This window comes from Hemitrygon akajei, chromosome 7 (assembly GCF_048418815.1).
Source record: "Hemitrygon akajei chromosome 7, sHemAka1.3, whole genome shotgun sequence".
In the NCBI taxonomy this organism is placed as follows: Eukaryota; Metazoa; Chordata; class Chondrichthyes; order Myliobatiformes; family Dasyatidae; genus Hemitrygon; species Hemitrygon akajei.
Window position 1 is genome coordinate 170,688,236 of NC_133130.1, and position 24,121 is coordinate 170,712,356.

Here is a 24,121-nt window from a genome sequence, read left to right on the forward strand (position 1 = left end):
GTACTCACCCTCATCAACATGGAAAACACTCGAAGAAAAGCATTGTGCTGCCTTTATGGCAGTTATTTAGTTTATAATATTTTCGCTTAGTAATTCATTTTCTAGTTAAAGTTAGAAGTGTTTTAACTATATTTGTTTTCTGTACTACATCACGGGATGCTATGACGTCACACCCGGTTTCGCCGCGTCTTGTGGGAAAAATGCCGTTTGCGATAAACGGGAAGGCGGGGGGCAAGCGGCATTAGATCTGAGCGAACGCTGCTTTTAAGTTAAAGGCGATCAATAACTTTTCCTGGTAGGCTGCAGTATATATATTTTTTACCAGTCGTTAGGAGATATTGGAATGTTGTTCAGTAAAAAAGTATACGCAACGTATATTTAAAAGTAGCCGCGTTACAGGCACGGTTCGAAAAAAAGCATTTGCAATATGTATTTGTTTATGTTACCATATGGATTTAATTAAAAGTTAAAAAATCCTCACGTGTAATATCTTTCTGTGTAAATATCTCATATTACAACGTGGGACACCTGCGGCCGAAAATCCGGTGCGGCCTGTACAAGTACAAAATTGATTTTATTTCTAAAATTAGAGCCAGCGGCTTTTAATCAGGTGCGCTCTGCAGTGCGAAATCTACGGTATGTAGTGTAGTTTCACTTACCAGAATTGGGAAGGTTTAGCCAAAAACCGATTTGTAGAGAAAAAAAAAAAAATCGGCACATACATGCATGCGCAAGGCTTCACGGTCATAGTAGTCTTACTCGGGGTAAACACAAGTTTAAAGCGGGCCCTGCCACCATTTCTCGGACCTTACTTCACAGAGTTAAAAAGTTAAAGTCTGTCCCGAGCCTTATAGGCTCATCAGGCCAGTGCTTATGCCGGTTTCCATGGCGTGAAGCGACTTCCCCCCATCCCCCCCACCCCGGATAGGATGCCAGTCCTATGGAGGTTAAGCCCCAGCATTTTACCAGTACCCATTTTCAGCTGGGTGGACTGGAGCAATGTGTGGTTTAGTGCCTTGCTCAAGAACACAACACACTGCCTCGGCTGGGGCTCGAACTCACGACCTTCAGTTCACTAGTCCAACACCTTAACCACTTGGCCATGCACCACTTACTTCACAGAGTGAGGCGATAATGGCAGAAGGGAATGAGCGGCGTCTAAGGGACAGGAATCTGCTGGAAAAGGATTTTCCAGAGTTATATCTGTCATTATATCCAGAACTAAGAAAACTTGCCCAGAGTTATATCTGTCATTTCAGAACGACGTACAGATGTCTTTATTTTGTTCATCACAATCGAAATGCTTAATTATGTCCAGTTTTATGCTAAGCGTAACACCCTTATGAGCTCTCTTAGGCTTTTCTGATACCTTAGGACACATCTTGCTAACGAATGCACACAATAAATTGAGATAAAGCACAGATGCTCAGCGGCTTGATGCTGAGTGTAGTTCCCAGGGAAGGAGCTTGGCGGCACTGCTTGGGGTGCGCGCTGCCTCTATAACGGCTCGCTGCAAAACAAATGTTGAATGCTATTTTCGTTTTTCACCCTTTTTCGTAAAAGCGAAAATCCTTTTCGGATTTCTTTCAGTTAGTGAAAACAGGTACTAATGTAGGTCTTTCGTAAAAGCGAAGTGGCCTAAAGCGAACTTTCATAAAGCGGGGGACACCTGTATTGCTTTGAAAAGGGATATGACAGCTGCCTCTCCTGTTTGTAAGCAAAAGGTGGCTTGCGATGGTACCAATCACTTGCTTTACAGACAGATTTCACAACACCTTTCATGTGTGGCAGTCAATACATCTTTTTATCCTATCCTTTAAGTTGCAGAGGATGACTTTTTGGGAATCAGACCACTCTGTAAAGATTGGCACTATGAATACAAAGAGCAATGCACGTTTGGTAGCTGTGAAGTTGGTGCAGGGTTTCAGAAATAAAATGAAAATCTGGAAAGGTTTCCCTGTAACTAATGCCTGGCCATTAGATCACTGGGCTCAAAACAATGTTTCTTGCATCTGGATGGATCTGAGAAGGTATCTATAGAATGTCCACATGTACAGTTTGATGTAGGAAGGTAGATTATATAGGAGGACAGCATTTGAAGAACACAGCAATTGTCTTGATCTGACAAAGATAAATTAGGTTGTGGAAAAGTATAAACAGAAAGGTTAGCATGATGTCTTGTAGGCAGATAAACCAGGTATCAGTTGACAGAACACTCTCCAGGTAACTTTCTCATTCCACTCCCTGAAGCATTGAAACTTCAGTGCAAATAGTTCTTAAATCTTGAATTTTAAAAAAATCAAAACCTTCCATGAAGGATACACTGACAAAATTGTCATACAAACACTTCCTAACAGAAAACCTTGCTTCAAAGTAATAATGAAATTTTCATTTTCCCCAACAGAAGCACATATAGATCTGTTAGTCACCAACTCTAATCTCCCATTAAGAACATATTAACTCAAACCCAATTCAGAGTCACCACCAGAAATCATGCTCTAAAAGCCTCTACAATTGCACAACCAGCTCTACAAGTCAGCCAGGCAGGAAAGGTTGAGATTGATGGAGTCATCCTCCCCAAACCCAAATCTACTTCTGATTAAATTCCTTTCAAACACCAACAGAAGAGCAATTCATTTGTTAATCATTTCTTAGATGTTAATGACAAATTCTGCAGCTGCATTGGTCTAGTCAGTTGATCTGATTATTAACTAAATATCCCCACAATCCAAATTTCAACACACCATTCATTAGTTCTTACACCCAACACTGTTCTCAGTTTTGAAGTCTTGAGTACATCATAGTAGAAGTCTGCCCAAACCTGACTCAACCATGGCCAGTCTGAATCCAATCTGGTTGACTTTATTATTTATCCCCACCCTCCCCATTTACAACCATTCAAAAAGCCTTTACGTAATATAATGCTTAGACACTGGTACCAACTCAGGTATCATCTGCAACCACTAGAGATGACCACTGCATTAGGACCATTTGGGCTACAGAAATATGTACTCAAGGAATTCAGTAATCATCGCCCAAGAATCCAAGATACAAGATAAAATTTGCTCTTTTGAATTGAGTGCCTCTGTGTGCTTCTGTGTAAATAAACAGAATATGCAAAAACAACAAAAATTATGTTTAGTCACTTAATACTGTAGGGCAATAAAATTTGGTTTGACATCACGGTGTTGATTGGGTGGGGAGTCACAACGAAGCCCCTTTTTTTCCTACAACCTTGCCAATGGGAGGCCATGTGAAAAGATATGCAGTACAGCCAGACTCTTCAAATGCAAGGCGTTTTCTCAGAAGTGCTGCATTGCAAGGAGACAGAGTGGCCATGGCCAGCTCCTTCGAGTAATCTCTCAGCCTTTACTGCATGTCCACCACCACCACAAATTAACCCACTATCCCACTGAAATTGTCCTACAGTTTTCTCCAATGAATCACGATCCTCAAGTCCCACTCTTTCCATGTTATCTCTACTTCTGAAATCCTTTCCTAATCCACGAGCCTTGAGCATGAGAGAAAATGCCTTGCAGACAAAGGAAACAAAGGGGCACTCAGACATCTGTTCATATGTCCTCAGACTGGGAAGGGGATGGCAAAGGATGGACTCAACCATGACTGTTGATCTATTGACAAAATGGCTTAATACAAGAGGAAAACATTCTGCAGGAACACATCTCTACTTATAACATGGGATTCAATAGGAAAAGGGTACCTGTGTCTACATAAATGCAAACTACATTACCTTGAATATTACATTCTATCACCAGTTCCTAGTCAAACTAACAATGTTTGGGGGAAAACAACACTCCAAAACAAAAAAGCAAAATATTCCACTAGTCTGAAATGAGAACAGAAATTCACAACACCTTTGGCTTATTCCAAGTTATGGTAAAATCCCTTGTCAATTCCCAGTGAGCTAGAATTATTGCCTGGCTATGACACAATGGAAGATTTGAAATCAATGCTTACAAAACATGCCACAACGTCTTGCTACTGACAAGACAACTAATTTGAAATAGATGCCTGAAAATGAGCTTCCCGAGTCAAGCAACAATGCCTCTCCAGTCTCTTGCCAAATAATGCATCCTGTCACTGAGAGCCAAACTTGAAATCAACACCTAAAACATCATGTTCCTTAGCTCATTCACTCTCTGGCCAAATGCTCATCTGTCACTTACTGACACTAAGTAAATTTGACTTGTATAAAGTACTGGCTGACTGATGCACCATAGTTTCAGCAGAATATGCACGCAACCCCAACACACGTAGTTGGATTTAAAGAGCAAACACAAGGAAATCTGCAGATGCTGGAAATTCAAACAACACACACAAAATGCTGGTGGAACACAGCAGGCCAGGCAGCATCTATAGGAAGAAGCACTGTCGACGTTTCGGGCCGAGACTCTTCGTCAGGACTAACTGAAAGGAGAGATACTAAGAGATTTGAAAGTAGTTGGGGGAGGGGGATATGCAAAATGATAGGAGAAGACCAGAGGGGGTGGGATGAAGCTAAGAGCTGGAAAGGTGATTGGTAAAAGTGATACAGAGCTGGAGAAGGGAAAGGATCATGGGACAGGAGGCCGGGAGAAAGAAAGGGTGAGGGGGGAGGCACCAGAGGGAGATGGAGAACAGGCAGGGTGATGGGCAGAGAGAGAGAAAAAAAACAACTAAATATGTCAGGGATGGGGTAAGAAGGGGAGGAGGGGCATTAACGGAAGTTAGAGAAGTCAATGTTCATGCCATCAGGTTGGAAGCTACCCAGCCGGTTTATAAGGTGTTGTTCCTCCAACCTGAGTGTGGATTCATCTTAACAGTAGAGGAGGCCATGGATAGACATATCAGAATGGGAATGGGACATGGAATCAAAATGTGTGGCCACTGTGAGATCCTGCTTCCTCTGGCGGACTGAGTATGTAGTTGGGTTCTTTTGAGTTTGGCCTGAGCACATGCTAATGTTAATTCCCTTGCAACACTTTAGTAATACCATGTACCCAATTAGTTTCTTTATAATCTCCTTCCTACAATGTGCTCTATACTTATTGCATATTTACTGTGAAACAGTTCCATGCACATGATATCATTAGGAAAGCTGCAAAAATGCACCACTTAAACTGGTGCAAAAATGCTTGTCTTGGTAAGGGAAGCTGTTTGCTTCATCTGCATACATATTAATTAAGGCTGCCAACCAATATATCTGATCCATTAGCCATACTGAAGCAGCTGATGAAACTGCCTCTACTTTTCTATGTGCAAATCTGCTTTGGGCAGGAAATTCCAAACCTAGCAAAGATAGATGTGGTGCAGTAGCACAAGCTATACCTCAAAACTTAAGCACATGATTAACATATTACATTCATCTGTGCTCAGCATAAGGCAGCATAACCCGGTCGCTTTTTTAGATTTACAAATAATAATCAATTACAAAATCAACTGACAATTTCTTTTTATCAACCACTGATAAAACAAATGCCGGGTGCGTGGTACATATCTCAAATTGTTCAAGTCACTGGTTTAAAGGGGAGTAAATAAGAACCAGCTCAAAGGATAGAAGTGGTTAAGAATCTAAGTGAATTTTATTATTATTATATGGGTAAAATAGGCAGAGAGGATGGAGTGGGGTATGGAGATAGTATTTTTAAAGAGGATTTGGTAAGGTGCAGAAAGTGTACCTTATTTCTGTGTTAGTATATCTCTGCTGTATTGACTGACATGTTGTACATACTATTTATTACAAATTACTATAAACTGCACATTTAGATAGAGACGTAATGTAAAGATTTTTACTCATGATGGATGTAAGTAATAAAGTCAATTCAATTCGATGAATGGTACAAGTACCAACGAGCAAAGGTTTAATAACTGAAACAGCAAATTCCACATAGCACTGATAGGGAAGTTAAGACTTGCATATCTAAAAGCAAAAATCTTTAAGTGATTGCAATTAGGGATAGAACAGATCTGAGAGTGGAAAATCAGGTAATGTTGTTCTGGATTAAAACAAATATTAAAGAAAATAACAACAGGAGAATTGATCATTCAAAATTCACAACTCAATTCTAAATGCCTATTGCTTGAGAGCAACAACTACATGCATGGTGGCTGAAAAGATAGAGGCAACCTACATTAAAAACTATGGTTACCTACACAGTTGAAATTAAAAAACTCTAATCAATAATATTATTCCATACAACAGAGAAATTGACTCCACTATTACAGACATCTCAATTTCAGTTGCAAAAATACCAAAAGATCTGCATTAACAGCTCTCAATGCATGACAACAAACCATTAACCTTGCAACCATACAAGGACGAATTAAAATACACAGCTTCTGCTTTGCTAGGTTTGCTCAAAGAAAATGCTAGTAAGATACCTTTTAGATACCTTATGATGTATGAAATTGTACTGCATAGTTAAGTATTAGCATCTATAAATATATTTAGAAAGTGTGAACATTCCTAATATATTCCATGACAGGCAAACTGCAGGTTAAAGAAAAGGTAAATTCTTCAACATATTTGGCAAAGTTTATTACTACTTCAATGAATATTTGAGATAACATAAAAAGTGACCTGGAGGTCTGAAGGATCAAAGCAATACCACAGAGCCTGAGATGAGCAGAGTTCCCTAAACAGTGGCCAGCTGAAACAGACTCTGACCCTGTTCTTATGTAAATTACTGTGAATTAGACTAGATTTCGCAAGCAAAATCTTTCTCATCTGAGCAAAGCTGCTTATCAACAGGATAAACATTTAAACTTTCATTCAAAGAAGTGTATATGAGATGAGTTTCCATTTTGTTACTGAAATAATTAAACAAGTCAAAAAATCAAATTATCAAAGAACCTCAAGTAACCCTTACAAATAATATTTTACAGCGCATTATTTAAATGACAATCAGATAATGCAAATTATTTGTTAAGAGTATGATTGCAATCTGGACAGTGTAGAACACCTTAAAGAGTAAGTTGAATTATGAAAACCATGAATACTTTTTTTTAAATTAATAGGGCATTTAAATTTGATTGTATCAATACACTCCCTATAGATTACAAATTTTCAAATCCCTCCTGCTCTCTTTCCTCTTTATTGAAAGAGTAAGGAGGCATGGGATCCAAGGGGATATTGCTTTGTAGATCCAGAACTGGCTTGCCCACAGAAGGCAAAGAGTGGTCTATAGATGGGTCATATTCTGCATGGAGGACTGTAAACAGTGGAGTGCCTCAGGGATCTATTCTGGAACCCTTACTCTTCGTGATTTTTATAAATGACCTGGATGAGGAAGTGGAGGGATGGGTTAGTAAGTTTGCTGATGACACAAAGGTTGGAGATGTTGTGGATAGTGTGGAGGGCTGTCAGAGGTTACAACGGGACATTGATAGGATGCAAAACTGGACTTTGAAGTGGCAGATGGAGTTCAACCCAGATAAGTGTGAAGTGGTTCATTTTGGTAGGTCAAATATGATGGCAGAATATAGTATTAATGGTAAGACTCTTGGCAATGTGAAGGATCAGAGGGTTCTTGGGGTCCGAGTCCATAAGATGCTCAAAGCAGCTGCGCAGGTTGACTCTGTGGTTAAGAAGGCATACTGTGTACTGGCCTTCACCAATCATGGAATTGAATTTAGGAGCCGAGAGATAATGTTGCAGCTATGTAGGATCCTGGTCAGACTCCACTTGGGGTACTGTGCTCAGATCTGGTCGCCTCACTACAGGAAGGATGTGGACGCCATAGAAAGGGTGCAGAAGAGATTTACAAGGATGTTGCCTGGATTGGGGAGCATGCCTTATGATAATAGGTTGAGTGAACTCAGCCTTTTCTCCTTAGAGCCAAGGAGGACGAGAGGTGACCTGACAGAGGTGTATAAGATGATGAGAGGCATTGATCATGTGGATAGTCAGAGGCTTTTTCCCAAGGCTGAAATGGTTGCCACAAGAGGACACAGGTTTAAGGTGCTGGGGAGTAGGTACAGAGGAGATGTCAGGGGCAAGTTTATTACTCAGAGTGGTGAGTGCATGGAATGGGCTGCTGGCAACAGTGGAGGAGGCAGACTCAGTACGGTCTTTTAAGAGGCTTTTAGATAGGTACATGGAGCTTAGTAAAATAGAGGGCTATAGTTAAGCCTAGTAATTTCTGAGGTAGGGACATGTTTGGTCTCTATTGTGCGGTAGGTCTTCTATGTTTCTATGTTTTTTTAATGCTAATTCTCCTCTAGTCCTATTCACCTATTGTAGGTTTGTGTGTATCAGTCTTTAAAGAGGATACGAGAGCTAAAAAATGATTAAAGTAAAAGAATGGTTTTCTCCATCAGCAGTGGCAAAAAGAGCAAGCTTACGCTAAAACTGAATACAATTTTAGGCCAGTGCTCAAGCACTGCAGACATCCCTGGTCAGGCTGCAGGAAACACTTGGTTGCACTGCAGAAGGTGCAGAAGTAATTTATGGTGATTTTGTAGGATTTGAAAATTTTAGATACGAGTAACTGTGATTGTTTCTTTTGGTTCTAGGAAGCACAGGGACAGATTTAAATGGACTTACATAAAACTCTGAAGCATCAAAATATAAAGTAGGAAGGATCAATTTCCATCAGTTTAAGGGTCGAAAGACCAGAAGGCAGACTTAGTGTACAAGAACAGAAAATGCTGGAAGTACTCGGGTCAGGCTGCACCTGTGAGAAAAGAAACAGTCAACATTTCAGGTTGGCTATCCTTTATACCAGTGATATGAACAGACCTACTAAATATTTACAGAACCTTCTGTTTTTGCTTTAGATGCCTGGCATCTGCATTTTTTTTTTTTGATTTTCTCATAAATTTCTAAGAACTGTTAGAAGAATTGGATGGATGAGGAAATTAATGCAAGAGAGATAAGGAAATTAAAGATTTCTTTCCCAGCAAGCTATAGAGTTCCAACAGCAATACTGGTAATAATAAAATAGCCTGTGTAATGAAAAGCACGTTTGTGATTTATGTCTTAATTTAAAAGTGAACTAGTGCACATTTCAATCACAGAATATTTCAAATTGTATATTTCATTTGTCAAATCTATTTACATTGAACATACCGAATTGTTTTGCTACTACAAATAGATAAGCTCAAGTGAGAAAATGAAGATAATGAGAAAGGAAGTGAGTGAATAAATTAACATAATAATTCTGAAAAAATAAAATCTGCCGCTAGTAAACCTTCCTGCCTTCAAGTGACAAATTTAATGAAGCACCGTAAGGATCAAATTGCCCAGTATTAACAGCATTATTAATACCCTCTTCCTTCCATCACTGCCTATTTTGTCACAACTCAGTTAGGAACTGCAGGGAAAAGGCTGCAGTTACATAATGCCAGTGCACATCCTAGCAAACAGAAGCTACTCACCAGCAACTTTGTTTTGTTCACCCCGTACGGATTATCTATACATCAAGAAAAACAGGCTGTCATATTCGATAGTCATATTATGTGAAATCTCACTCAGCTTCCTCATTTTGTTAAGGATTACTAACTTTTCCTATTTGGCCATCACAACCTCAATATTTCCGTAAGAATATTAGGCAACTAAATTATGTTGCTTGGCAGCCTTAAACTATAACTCAAGCACCTGGTGAATCACAGTGCAAACTGGGTCTTACTGCAGGCAAATTTCAGGTGATTTTACATCCAAATAGCTTGGGCTGAATGAATATTGATTCACAGTACATAGAAGAAATGAAAAAAGTGCATACAAGTACTTAAGCGTAGACTTCAATAATCTACACAATTTATATTTATAACCATTAAGTTTACACAAAATTAAGTTAAATCACCACAGAGCTAACCCCCATTATTCTCAGCAATCTCTACTATTGCTACATCCAAAGTCAGAAATGTAAACAAGATTTTTAATTCATTCACAGGGTGCACATGATCACAATGATCAAACGTATCAATGTTGCAGTTATCATATAGCTGCAAGTATACTTCTTCTGTTTTGACATCAGGCATATCATTATTTACAAAGTAATAAAGATCCTACTAACCCAACTTTGGAACCTTATCATTGCTACCACCTTCAGTCATCAGAGAAAACTTGACTTACCACCAACTTACAAAACTACTCAAATCAAAGCAACACAAGGAGATCTGCAGATGCTGGAAATTCAAGCAACAAACACAAAATGCTGGTGGAACACAGCAAGCCAGGCAGCATCTATAGGAAGAAGCACTGTCGACGTTTCGGGCCGAGGCGCTTCGTCAGGACTAACTGAAAGGAGAGATACTAAGAGATTTGAAAGTAGTGAGGGGAGGGGGAAATGCAAAATGATAGAAGACCGGAGGGGGTGGGGTAAAGCTAAGAGCTGGAAAGGTGATTGGCAAATGGGATACAGAGCTGGAGAAGGGAAAGGATCATGGGACAGGAGGCCCAGGGAGAAAGAATGGGGGAGGGGAGCACCAGAGGGAGATGGAGAACAGGCAGAGTGATGGGCAGAGAGAAAAAAAGGGGAGGGAGGGAAAAAACGCCTTATATACCGTCTGGGTAGCCTGCAACCTGATGGCATGAACATTGACTTCTCTAACTTCTGTTAATGCCCTTCCTCCCCTTCTTACCCCATCCCTGATATTTAGATTTTCCCCCTCCCCTTTTTTCTAACTCACCAGCAACATTTTCCAGTTGTCCAATATCAACTCTCACCTCTCTTTTAATCTTTATATAACTGCAAACAAATTTGGTATCCTGCTTTATATTATTGGCTAGTCTCCCCTTGTATTTCAGCTTTATCCTTCTTAAAGCCTTTTTAGTTGCCTTTTGCTGGACTTTTAAAAGTTTCCCAATCATCCAACTTCCCACTCACTTTTGCTACCTTATGTGCCCTATCCTCGGCTTTTATACAGTCTTTAACTTCCCTTGTCAGCCACGGATGCCTAATCCTGTCATTTGAGAATTTTTTCCTCTGTGGGACGTATCTATCCTGTGCCTTCTGAACTATTTCCAGAAACTTCAGCCACCTCTGCTCTACTGTCATCCCCACCAGAATCCTCCTCCAACCCACCTGGGCTAGCTCTTCTCTCATGCCTCTGTAATTCCTTTTATTCCATTGCGATACTGATACATGTGAGTTATGCTTCGCCCTCTCAAACTGCAGTATGAATTCAATCATATTATGATCACTGCCTCCTAATGATTCCTTTACATTTAGCTCCCTAATAAGATCTGGGTTATTACACAATATCCAATCGAAGATAACCTTTCCCCAAGTAGGCTCAAGCACAAGCTGCTCTAAAAAGCCATTTCATAGGCAGTCAATAAATTCCTTCTCTTGCGATCTGACACCAACCTGATTTTCCCAATGCCTTTACATATTGAAGTCCCCCATTACAATTTTGTCATTACCGTTACTACTTGCCTTTTCCAGCTCCCTTTGCAATCTTAACCACAAATCTTGGCTACTATTTGGAGACATATATATGAATCCAATAATGTTTTTATTACCCTTGCAACTTAACTCCACCCACAAAGATTCAACATTCTCTGACCCTATGTCACCTCTTTCTAAAGATGTAATCCTATCTCTTACCAACAGAGCCACACCACTGCCTATGCCTTCCTGCCTGTCTTTTCAATACAAAGTATATCGTTTGATGTTAAGCTACCAACTATGGCTCAGTGATGCCCACAATGTCATACTGACCAACCTCTAATTGTGCCTTATTCTGAATCCACCTTATTCCGAATGCTATGCGCATTTAAATACAGCACCTTCAGTCCTGCATTCTTTGCCCTTTTGAATTTTCCCTGTGGTACAATTTAGCTCTTTGCTCTGTCTGCATTTGTACCTAATAACTGGCTTGTCCTTCCTTGCTTTCACATTACACCCATCATCTACTTGTGAACCTGCTGGCTCATCCTCAGCTCTATCGTACTGGTTCCCATCCCCCTGCCATATTAGTTTAAACCATTCATCTGCAACCTCATTCTATCCCTATATTCACTGCCGCATGGCACAAGCAGCAATCCCGACACTACTACCCTTGACGTCCTGCTTCTCAACTTACTTCCTAACTCCTTATATTCTTTTTTCAGGACCTCCTCTCTTTTTCTTCCTATATCATTGGTACCAATATGTACCACAGCTTCTAGCTGTTCACTCTCCCTTTTCAGGATATTGTGGATGCATCCAGAAACATCTTGGACCCTGGCACATGGGAAGCAAACTACCATCCGTGTTTACTTTTGCGTCCACAGAACCACCTATCCGTCCCCCAAACTATAGAGTCCCCTATTACTGCTGCCATCCTCTTCAGTTTCCCTACCCTTCTGAGCCACAGAGCCAGACTCAGTGCCAAAGGCACAGCTGCTGTTGCTTGCTCGTATGTCGTCTCTCCAAACAGTACTAAAAATGGAGTACCGTAGATTCCGGATTATAAGCCGCTACTTTTTTCCCACGCTTTGAACAGCTTTGAACACTGCGGCCTTTACTACGGTGCAGCTAATGCATGGTTTTTTTTCATGCCGCCAAAAACATTTTGCCTCGTAACAGTAGACCAATAAAATTGATGAGTAGTTCACAGAGGTCCAATGAAATTGTACGATAAATCAAGCGCACTTTCACAATTAAATTATTGTAAATCAGTCATTTGTACTCACCCTCATCAACATGAAAAACACTCGAAGAAAAGCATTGTGCTGCCTTTATGGCAGTTATTTAGTTTATAATATTTTCGCTTAGTAATTCATTTGTTAGTATTTTCTAGTTAAAGTTAGAAGTGTTTTAAGTATATTTGTTTTCTGTACTACATGCTATGTACATGCTATGACGTCACATCCGGTTTCGCCGCGTCTTGTGGGGAAAATACCGGTTTGCGATAAACGGAAAGGAGGGGGCGAGCGCATTAGACCCGCGCGAGAACGCTGCAAACATATGATGCAGCTTTTAAGTTAAAGGCGATCAATAACTTTTCCTGGTAGGCTGCAGTATATATTTTTTTACCAGTCGTTAGGAGATATTGGAATGTTGTTCGTGCACTGTTCAGTAAAAAAGTATACGCAACGTAATTTGTGTGTTACCGATAAAAAAGCATTTGCAATATGTATTTGTTTATGTTACCATACGGATTTAATTAAAAGTTAAAAAATCCTCACGTGTAATATCTTTCTGTGTAAATATCTCATATTACAACGTGGGACACCTGCGGCTTAAAATCCTGTGCCGCTTGTACAAGTACAAAATTGATTTTCTTTCTAAAATTAGAGCCTGCGGCTTTTAATCAGGTGCGCTCTGTAGTCCGGAATCTACGGTATTTATTGTTGCGAGGGACAGCCACAGGCGTGCTCTCCACTATCTGACGTTCTCCCTTCCCTGTCCTGACAGTCACATATTTACCTGTCTACTGTAGCCTTTATCATTTACCAAAGCACTTTACCTTCCCATCATCCTGCCCTCACCTTCTAGCTAGTCCTCTTTCCCCTCCCCCACCTTTTTCTGGTATCATCCCTTTTCCTTTCCGGTCCTGAAGAAGGGTCTTGGCCTGAAACATTGTCTGTTCATTCATTTTCATATTTGTTGCCTGATCCGCTGAGCACCTCAACATTTTGTGTTCAAACCAAAAGATTTCAGTGGAAACACCAGACAAAAATTACTACGGTAATACAGAATAAGACAAATATTCTAAAAACAAACTAAATGCATGACTTTTATCATGCAAAAAATACCTAAAACCTAAACCAAATGAATTTAAAAGTTTGGATAGGTACATAGATGAGCGAGGTATAGAAAGCTATGGTGGAGGTGCAGGTAGATGGGACAAGACAGAAGGCTAGCACAGACCATGGGAAGAAGGCCTATTCCTGTGCTGTAGTGCTTGCTCCTAGACTGAACAATGTATCAAATCAAATTCCAATGAAAGACTGATGGGGAAAAAAATACATGATGCTGCTTTCCAATTATCACATATCTGGATGTTTTGATTTTTAGCAAAATATGGGAAATCACACACAATTCCCAGACAACTCAACCTATACATGGCTCTTGCCTTTTGGCTTTAAATAAGGCTGAAATTGGGAGTTATTGCGTTAACCAACAAATGTGATAGTTTATCCCAAACATCTTTTTGGAAATATAAAATCAATTTTAATCCACTGGTTGTTGTCATTTAGCTTGTAAAAAGTTATTAAACAAAACAATTAATAAATACAGCTAGATTAATCTAAATAGCTTGATTGCAATGTGAGCAAATAAATCTTATTTCACAAAATAAATCACAATGTTTAGACAAACAAGCAGGAGCTAATAAAGCCATTGGGGGGGTGATGTTTTTAAATGAAGTAATGATAAAAGATTCAAGGGAATTTTTGGCTATGGAGAAAACATACTTCCAGGCATCACCAAAAAAACTGAACACTACTAATTCCAGTGAAAGTTAAGAATGAATTGCTGCGAAGTAGTAACGGACAGTTTTTAAATTTCTTTATCACAGCCATGTTATGAAGTAAGACAACTTATGTTGACCCTCTTTCTGGCAAGAACATTTTGTAAAAATTAGTTTTACAGTAGTTAACTGTTAATTTGAAGCAAACAATTCTAGAAGCAAAAGACTCACAAGAATGTCTTCCAGTACTGTACAATAAAAATCGCATTGTAACTTGTACTGATTACAATACACAAGGTATACTCTCATTATGGTATACAATTAAAAATGCTTCTCAAAAACTGTCATTGTCCTATCAGCAACTATAAAACCACTCATCTGCAATGCAACAATAAAACTTTGTTCTAATTCTTTCCTTTATTTGGAATACAATCATCACATTTCTTTGTTTTAAACTTTCAATCTTCCACATGGTATCAAGAATATTATGTTAATCAACCATCTATTGATCTACATGTAATTCAATCACAAATAACAAGCAAAAAACAGATTGCCCCCATGCAGGGGTGTAAAGAATCCACTCATCACATCACCTCATTTCCATCTATTTAGTTCTGCAAACATTTTTCTTGGTGTGTGGATAGCAACATTCCAACAGGCCAAAGCATCTTCTAAAATATCACACTTCAAACCGAAAGCACACGCCTCAACCCAGAATGCTAAGCATTTCACCACATACTGAAAGTTATACTGCTCACTACTGCATGTACTATTTGATCTAATATATTAGATCAAACTTGATCTGATATAATGTTTGATCTAATCACAACTTTATTTTCTAGATATTATGCAAAAGATTGCACAATCAAGTCATAAAGCTACTGGGGCAATGAATCACAACATACCCCACCACCTCAATCTAAAAGGCAGGCAATGAAAACAATTAAACCTTGCTATTGAGATCCAATACATAGTATTTATATGTAATGACTTATTAAAATAATTCTTCCAAGACCAAATGGATTTCATGATCAAATTTAATTCTCATTACCTCTAGAGCATTGGGAAAAAATTGATTCAAAACTAATCTCCCATCTTCATATTCTTCCTGGCAGGTTTTACAAGCAAACAAAACAGTTGTTTTAAGATGCAGGTACTATACCATTAATCGACCAATTATATTATTCTATGATATAATAAATCTTAAGCCAATGTTGAAATATTCAAAGCAAGCAGACAGCATCATTTACACAATATATACATCCCCTTCCCAACCAGAGCACCATGACATTAAAAACCTCCATCCACGAATATTTAAAACCATTGAAAAGCCAGTCATTCAAACATTTGGCATTTAGTGAAGTGACCTCAAATTCAAAACATGTTAACTTTCAAAGCCTGTGTGCCAGAAAACAGTTGATGGCCCGACAATAAGGCATTGCCATGATTATGTCACAATGCTTACAAATGTGTTTGAAAATTTCTAAAAGATTTTCTACAGAATTTCCATATTTTCTCTATTAGGGTCTTAGCCATGCTCTGTCCTTCTATTGCACCGCAGCTCAGATTGCAGAATACACTAATACTCTGGCTTGGTGATGGGCATTATAGTGTTTGATGAACAACTCCAATTGTAACACAACTACTACTTAAATCCCCTACTTTAAGCATAATTAGACAAAACCCTTTTTCACTGCAATACAAAAATAATAAAACTGCTCAAATGCTTATTTTAGTGCTTCAATGCTTAAATGCTTTCAATGTTTAAATGATTTAAACATTGAAAGCTACCTGATCTACAAAAACTGTGTGCAAGTCAAAAATTTGCAACCAGACTAGCTCATAAGCAACACTAAACACGTTAAGATTCACAAGATGCATAGCTAAAGATGCATATATCAGTTAAAATCTTACTTTCAGTAAGAAATCAGTAATCTTATCACAAACATATCACATTATGTGCACCATAAAATGAAATATGTTTCTGTTACAGGGGAAATAAATAAACTTGCAAGTCCAAATACATGCTTAACATGTCAAACAGTGTAATATGAATTGCTGAAGTGTGCAGGTATCCACTTGCAAATTTGAGAAATTAATTTGCATTGCATCAACAAAAGTAAATGTTATTCCGATTTCTGCACACCAGTGCAAAGGCTGGCACTTAAAAAAAATACTTTACAAATTACAAAATGTATAATACTAAATACAAGTGTATGCAAACAGATTGTTAAAGTAGAATATCTAGATGCAAATCAAAACTAAAGGTAACAGAAGGAAATAGGGAAACACTGCAAAAAGGCAATTCATTTGAATTTGATAGTTGGCACGTACAGCAACAAAATGCGTTATATGCCCTACTTTGCTATTTATAAGATCACGGCTCACAGTGTAAACTTAGCTCATTCAGTTTTATACTCCAAGTCAACTTCAACAAAGGAAATAATTACTCCATCCTTCAAGTAAGATGGGACTGATATTTAAACGTACAAGTTACGCAATGTGGAACTTCTCCAACATTTTACTCCTTAAAAATCTACTTTTCACACAACCCACCAGCACCAAATCACACCCCACAGAGAAGGCAGAGAGGAAAAAAATACTTAATACATTAAATACGGTATTTGAATAAATGCAAAACAAATATTGCATTAATCCCACTTTGGCTCTGGGGCTAATTTTAACCAAGAATCCGCCTAAAAGCATTGTATTTGCAAACCACTACTCCGGTAAGCAGAATGCAATGTTTTATGATGTGATGCTATTTTGATTGATGGTGTTTTCTATTCTTTTTATACATCCTTTGTAATTCGGCGGTGTCCTTATTATGCCTTCTCCTAATTGCTCCAGGGCGCTCTCAAGTTCAAAAGTTCACGTTTTACGACCTTACAAAGACTCATCACTACAGAGAAACACATTGCAAATAAATGTCCCACAGCTGCAGTTTGTCACCAAAATAAGCTGAAAATGGGCTTTATTCCCCCCCCCGCCCTAAATTCTCTCACTTCCAAATGCCCATTTTTCAAGGAACAGAGGAAAACAGCACAATAAACCCGGGGTATTCCGGGCCCGCAGCCCCGATGACTTGTGGAAACCTGAGGTAAACAGTAAATAAAATATAAATCTGAGGGGAAAGAGCGCCTGCCGCTGACCCCCCACCCGTTCCTGCTCAGAATAAAAACCACCGCGTTGACTTACTGCTGAGGGGCTTTAAACCGTTTTTCTCTTCATATTCGTAGCCATTGGTTCTTTTCTCGATCTCCATCTTCTGGGTGTCGTGCCCTCGCCGGGAGCTCAGCGCCCGCCGCCCATCGCCGTTACCTGTCAGCTCGCGCACCGCGATAACGCCCGGCCGGGCTTCAACCACTCGGCGCACCCCCCCACCCCCCTCCCAACCACCTCTCCAAGCGAGCATGCGCGCAACCGAGCCCCCGCTCGCCCACCCGCCCCCAAGCCCACGCTGCTGCGCATGTGCTCTGCGAAAGGAACCGGCACCAGAGCCGGAGCCATCTAGCGCGCCTGCGTACTCCTACAAGAAATCACGGCACCTACTGTGACACCCTATTTCTATGTCAGAGATAATTCCGACTTTAACATCTCAGTTCTTTTTTTATTAAAGTATTTCTGGCAGCAACATAATTCCAACTTCAGCAACTCAAACTTCTTTTCTTGAAAATATTTTGATAGTTCTCAAAAGTTTTGACAGGCTCTGAGGTAGAAAATGAGAGAAGTGGCGAAGAAATTAGTTTCAAAAGTGAATCTGTAACTTTGAAAAAGGTGAGATGGTGTATGCGAGAATCTCAGAGGACCCAGGCAAGAGTTGTAGTAGGTTATAGGGTCCGAGCAGAGTTTGTAGAAGAAATCTCAGAGCAACAAAGTGTTCTGAACAAGACTAGAGCAGGCAAGACCAACATGTTGAAAAATGGATGCTTTAGAGCACAGGAGCAGAATTAGGCCATTTGACCTATCGAGTCTGCTCCACCATTTCATCATGCAATTCCCTCTCAGCCTCATTCTCCTGCCTTCTCCCTATATCCTTTCACACCCTGACTAATCAGGTACCTATCAACCTCCGCCATAAATGCACCCAGTGAACTGGTCTCCACATCTGCCTGTGGCAACAAGCTCTACAGGTTTTCACAAAAGGTCAGAGCCCAACGGCTGGAGCCCTGGGCCTACAAATCTCTACAAGTCCACTGGTGAAGTCAAAAGCACAATGTCTGTGTCCAATGGAGGCTGAAGACAGCCTGTACTGGTGTTGGGGGGGTGGGGTGTGAGAGAGAGAGAAAGAGATAGGTTGATGAGAGGAAGGAACAGGCTTTGTTTTGCTCTTACTGTTGCTTGTATTGTTCTGTGGACAAGGTGGGTATGCTATATTGGTGCCAGGATGTGTGACAACACTTAGTGCCCCCAGCACATCACTAGGTTCTGTTGATTGTTAACGTAAACGATGCATTTCACTGAATGTTGTGATAAATAAATGTGTTTGAACCTGAAAAGGCCAGAGCTGGCTATGGACAAGCCGCAGAATCTGATTCCGAACTTATGATGGAATAAAAGGTCACTGCTTGAAGCAATCTGGCTCCATTTAAACACTGTTTCCAAAATCCAAGGACTTTTACAATTAAACTCCAAAACTTTAAATTCTAAATTGAAATGTCCAGAGAAATCTATGAAGGATATTCCAGGAAAGGAGTTTAAGAGGATTGTGGAAGTGGAAAGAAGAGAGATAAATGTTTCCAAACAGGTCAATTGACATAAGATACGAGAAGGAAAAATATGAGTGTCAAATCAATAGCTACACTAGAAATGGTCTCAGTGTATAGATGTGACAAGAAAAGTATTTTCTAACCTCACCAAATTTCAAAATGCCACAAGGGACTTAAGAAGCAAAGCTAGAGGATGGTAACAAGAACGGTAACAATATCCTGCTTCAGTACAGTTTATAGTCAAGACCCCAAAAAAACCTCTCAAATGCAATATCTGCTTCAATATGGTTCAGTCCATAAACACAAGAGATTCTGCAGATTCTGGAAATCCAAAGTGATATTTGTGTGTAGTTTTGGCCTCCTCTTGTGCCAAGTTGAGGGGGAGAGAGAAACATCTTATATTCCATCTGGGTACCCTCCAACCCGATGGTATAAATATGAATTACTCTTTCCGGTGAACAAAAACTCCACCCCCCCCCCCCCCCCAACTCTATTCCCCACTCTGACCTTTAACTTCCTCTCACCTGCCTATTACTTCTCCTCCACCTTACCTTTCTCCTACTGTCCACTCTCCTCTCCTATCAGACTCTTTCTCCTCCAGCCCTTGACTTTTCCCACCCACTGGGCTTCATCTATCACCTTCCAGCTAGCCTCTTTCCCCTTCCCCCACCTTTTAATTCAGGCATCTCAGCCCTTACCTCCCAGGCCTGATGAAGGATCTTGGCCAGAAACCTCAACTGTTCACTCTTTTCCATAGATGGTGCCTGACCTGCTGAGTTCCTCCAGCATTTTGTGTGTGTTGCTGTAGATTTTCATTGTTGCTATTGTATTTCTCTGTTCTTCTGTGAATGACAGCAAGAAAATGAATCTCAAGGTAGTATATGGTGACATGGATGTACTTTGATAATACATTTACTTTGAACTTTGAACCCTCAAATTCATTTTAGTAGCTGTACTAAAGATCCATGGCACTCGTAAAGAGACCACCATTCTCGCCTTTTCTGCGAAAGAATAATGTTTACGGAAAATAAAGCATCTTCAGCAAGAAAGGCACTAAAATTAGACACATCTTGGCATCATAATTTGCCCCTTACACTATTATTCTGAAAGTCAAAGGAAAGTAGCCAAAGTCCTGCTGATTAAATTCAGTGGAGATAGGATGACATCAGCAGTTTGCTGAAGCACATTCCTGGTTACAAAATTCATTATCTGCACAATCAGAAAAGGCCTTATCCATGACTTCCAAATAATGGTTAAACCCCACTTCATTCAAGAGGGTGGAGGAGGGTAGTTAAATAAATATATGAGGCACAGTGAATGCCATTGTAATCCTAGCTAAAACAATCATCATCTCACACTTTAGTTAATGAATTGCAAAATTTTATGGCAATGATAGGCCCAAGGTTTAAATATATTGCAGAGTTTATTGATGTTTTTATAACAAACCCTATCTCTTAGAATAAATCTCCTGTGAAGGTTACTGGGTATGTTTGTGCAACCTACATCAGCTTTTCCTACAGAGTTCAAATGTATCATGGAGTCGCAACTTGTAGCTCAAGAGAATGGGTAGATAAAAGTCAGCAACTGACCAGGAGTCTCAGAATATGGCCATCAGTAGAACACTCAAGGTTTAAGTGTTGTGCTGACTCAGAAAGGCAGGGCCCAGGCCAAATTGAAGTGCTGGGGAACAGGCCGAACTGAGGTGCTGGGGAACAGGCCAAATTGAAGTGCTGGGGAACAGGCCGAACTGAGGTGCTGGGGCCCAGGCTAAATTGAGGTGCTGGGGAACAGGCCAAATTGAAGTGCTGGGGAACAGGCCAAATTGAAATGCTGGGGAACAGGCCGAACTGAGGTGCTGGGGCCCAGGCCGAACTGAGGTGCTGGGGAACAGGCCGAACTGAGGTGCTGGGGAACAGGCCGAACTGAGGTGCTGGGGAACAGGCCGAACTGAGGTGCTGGGGAACAGGCCGAACTGAGGTGCTGGGGAACAGGCCGAACTGAGGTGCTGGGGCCCAAGCTAAATTGAGGTGCTGGGGAACAGGCCGAACTGAGGTGCTGGGGAACAGGCCGAACTGAGGTGCTGGGGAACAGGCCGAACTGAGGTGCTGGGGAACAGGCCGAACTGAGGTGCTGGGGAACAGGCCGAACTGAGGTGCTGGGGAACAGGCCGAACTGAGGTGCTGGGGAACAGGCCGAACTGAGGTGCTGGGGAACAGGCCGAACTGAGGTGCTGGGGAACAGGCCGAACTGAGGTGCTGGGGAACAGGCCGAACTGAGGTGCTGGGGCCCAAGCTAAATTGAGGTGCTGGAGAACAGGCCAAATTGAAGTGCTGGGGAACAGGCCAAATTGAAGTGCTGGGGAACAGGCTGAACTGAGGTGCTGGGGCCCAGGCTAAATTGAGGTGCTGGAGAACAGGCCAAATTGAAGTGCTGGGGAACAGGCCAAATTGAAGTGCTGGGGAACAGGCTGAACTGAGGTGCTGGGGCCCAGGCTAAATTGAGGTGCTGGGGAACAGGCCAAATTGAAGTGCTGGGGAACATCCAAGCTTGCTGAAAGAGGACACCAGAATTAACCTCCAAATTCCAATGCCCTGAGCTGTAAAAGTAGTGCACTATCTGCTATGCTACTATGGTGCCCAAGTTCTATGGTGTTCTCCATTCAGGGAATCCACCCTAATGTGTGGACCATTGATTGGCCTCTACAGCCAGTTGAGAATCCAGTAATAGACAACCCTTAAGAGAACACCATACTCAACTACTACCACCAATGTGAAGTTCCTCATGGAATTCCACCTCCTTGTTAATTCATTTTGGGGGATAATTGGAATTAGTGGTGTTGGGAAGCCACTGTTCTTAATGTCCAGTGATAGCAAGGACTCTCATCTTCACACCCAGGTTATGGATGTGAAATATAACCACATTTATAAAACCAGACACATGTTTGTCATGAGCCCAGCCAGCCTTGCACCTGTATTTCTTAATTTGTCTTATCTAGAGTTGTTAAGGGTGTATGCTTTCTATTTAATCTTGTTAAGTTAATTGTGACTGGCACAAGTTTTCTGTGATTATTTGAAATAGATTCTCAATTAGTCTTATTGGGGGTCCTTGTGTGTGCTTCAAGAATGGTTTGGCTTGCAGTGTCACTTGGTCAAACCACTGAAGTTCAACTGGAAGTCCAATGGATAAACCCTTGTTTCTGTCTCAATGTCAGAGTTTGTTGTTACTCTGCACCTGAGTTCAGTCATTTGTCAGTTCACACTGTGACAGAAGGACTCTATGCCATTAATGGACCCAGTGGAGCTTCAACAGCAGCTTGGACATTGGTCAGATGGAGGTGAAAGTGCCTTCTATTTTTAGTGGTTTTCCTGAGGCTACATTCGGAACTTCTCTAGTCTATGTTCAGCATTCCCTGAGTCTCTCATTGTCCTCCTGGTTTCAAGAACTATTTCACATTTCTGATTTCAATGCAATGTTTCCAAGCTATATGCACTGTCCCCAAGTTTTCCAGCCCTGTTTCAAGAGCATCAGGTCTGTCTTGAATTTACCAGCCCGGCTTTGAGAGCATCAGGTCTGACTCAATTTTACCACCCCTGTCTCAAAAACATCAAGTCTATTTGGACTTTACCAACTCTGTCTTGAGTTCCTCAGGATCCCTGGGCCATCAGGTGCTGACTCTAGGGACAGAGGTACTATCATGAGCCCTGCCAGCCTTACACCAGTGGTTGATAATTGCTGTCTTATCTAGAGTTGTTAAGCCCTTGTACTTTCTGTTTAATCTTGTCAAGTTAATTGTGACTGGCATAGGTTTTCTGCACTCTGTGATTACTTAATGTACACTGCCAATTAGCACTGATTGCGCGGGGGGGGGGGGTTTCTTGTGTGTGTTTGGAGAATAATTTGTCTCAGTGTTGCTTAGTCAAGCCATATTGATCTCAACATAGGACTGCCTTAGGGACTCAACTCCACATTCTTCCTTGGGGTTTACTCGCAAGACCTTCCCTATGAGTGGATATAGCCACAAGGCAGTGATGGTTTGAGATCAGAGTTTTCTCTCTCCTAGATGAGCTACCAACCATGGCTGATGAGCCCCATCTGCCTGAAGCAACTGGTTTTAAGATGCCAGTAACCTTTCAGTAGAAATAGTTCAGCAGGGCTTAGTAACTAAGCCAGTAGTGAAAGCCAGGAGGATTTAATACAGGTTAAGATGGCACTGATGACACCAGTGTACTACTTGTGGCAAAATACAATGAAGAAAACTACTAAACATCTTATTAATAACAATGACTGCTAATAATGGAGAGGCGTGCAGAGATGAGGCTAGGTGAACATCGTGGGAAGAGGAGGAGGCAGAGGTGTGGTGGGGTCAAGCAGAGGCAGGAGTGATTTCTGATTGATTTAAGCACCAGGCGGAATTGGAAAGGTCCACTAGAGGCCAAATCGTGGGGGCGGGGTCCGGGCCCCAGTGCTGTCCGAAAGTGAGGAATGACCCAATATTTGGATGCTGGGTCAGGTTGAGAAGCTCAGGGTGTCAGGACTGGAGACGATGCAGGGGCCAGTTCCGCCTGGTTCTGTCCGCTGTTCTGTAACGTTTACTCAGCTCTACGCTGACCTGGGACTGTGGCCTGCTCTGGCTGCAGTGATGCCTGGCTTCATGTCTTTCATAAAACTTCAGTCCTGAATGCTATTTAATTGCTTTTATTATTTGCATAATTTTTCCTCTGTCTGTGCACGGGGTGTTTGATGGTCTTTTTAATGGTTTCAGTTTGGTTTCTTTGTTTTGTGGCTGCAAGTTTGGAGATGAATCTCAGGTTGTATATAGTATACATACTTCGATAATAAATATATTTGAACTTTAATGGCTAGTATGATCATATCCTCACTATCACCCCTGGCTATGACAACCTTAAGGAATCATTTACAGTAATCCCTTGGTACTCTCCCCACATTCCCATCAAGTCTCCTCACATTCATTGAACATGGAACATAGAACATTACAGCACAGTACAGGCCCTTCGGCCGATGGTGAGCCAACATTTTAAGATCAATATAACCCTTCAGTCCTATGTAGC

The 24,121-nt window shown here is 40.9% G+C and overlaps 1 protein-coding gene across 2 annotated transcripts in view; it reads right to left on the bottom strand.

The window, feature by feature from the left end:
- The window catches only part of LOC140731170 (nuclear receptor subfamily 6 group A member 1), a 285,699-nt gene extending 267,992 nt beyond the window's left edge, over positions 1-17,707 (bottom strand). For both annotated transcript variants that reach the window (XM_073052586.1, XM_073052587.1), the window contains exon 1: positions 17,542-17,707. In XM_073052586.1, the coding sequence (XP_072908687.1) occupies positions 17,542-17,608 (67 nt within the window). In that variant the 5' untranslated portion in view covers positions 17,609-17,707. The remainder of the gene's footprint in view (positions 1-17,541) is intronic.
- Between the last annotated feature and the right edge of the window lie 6,414 nt (positions 17,708-24,121).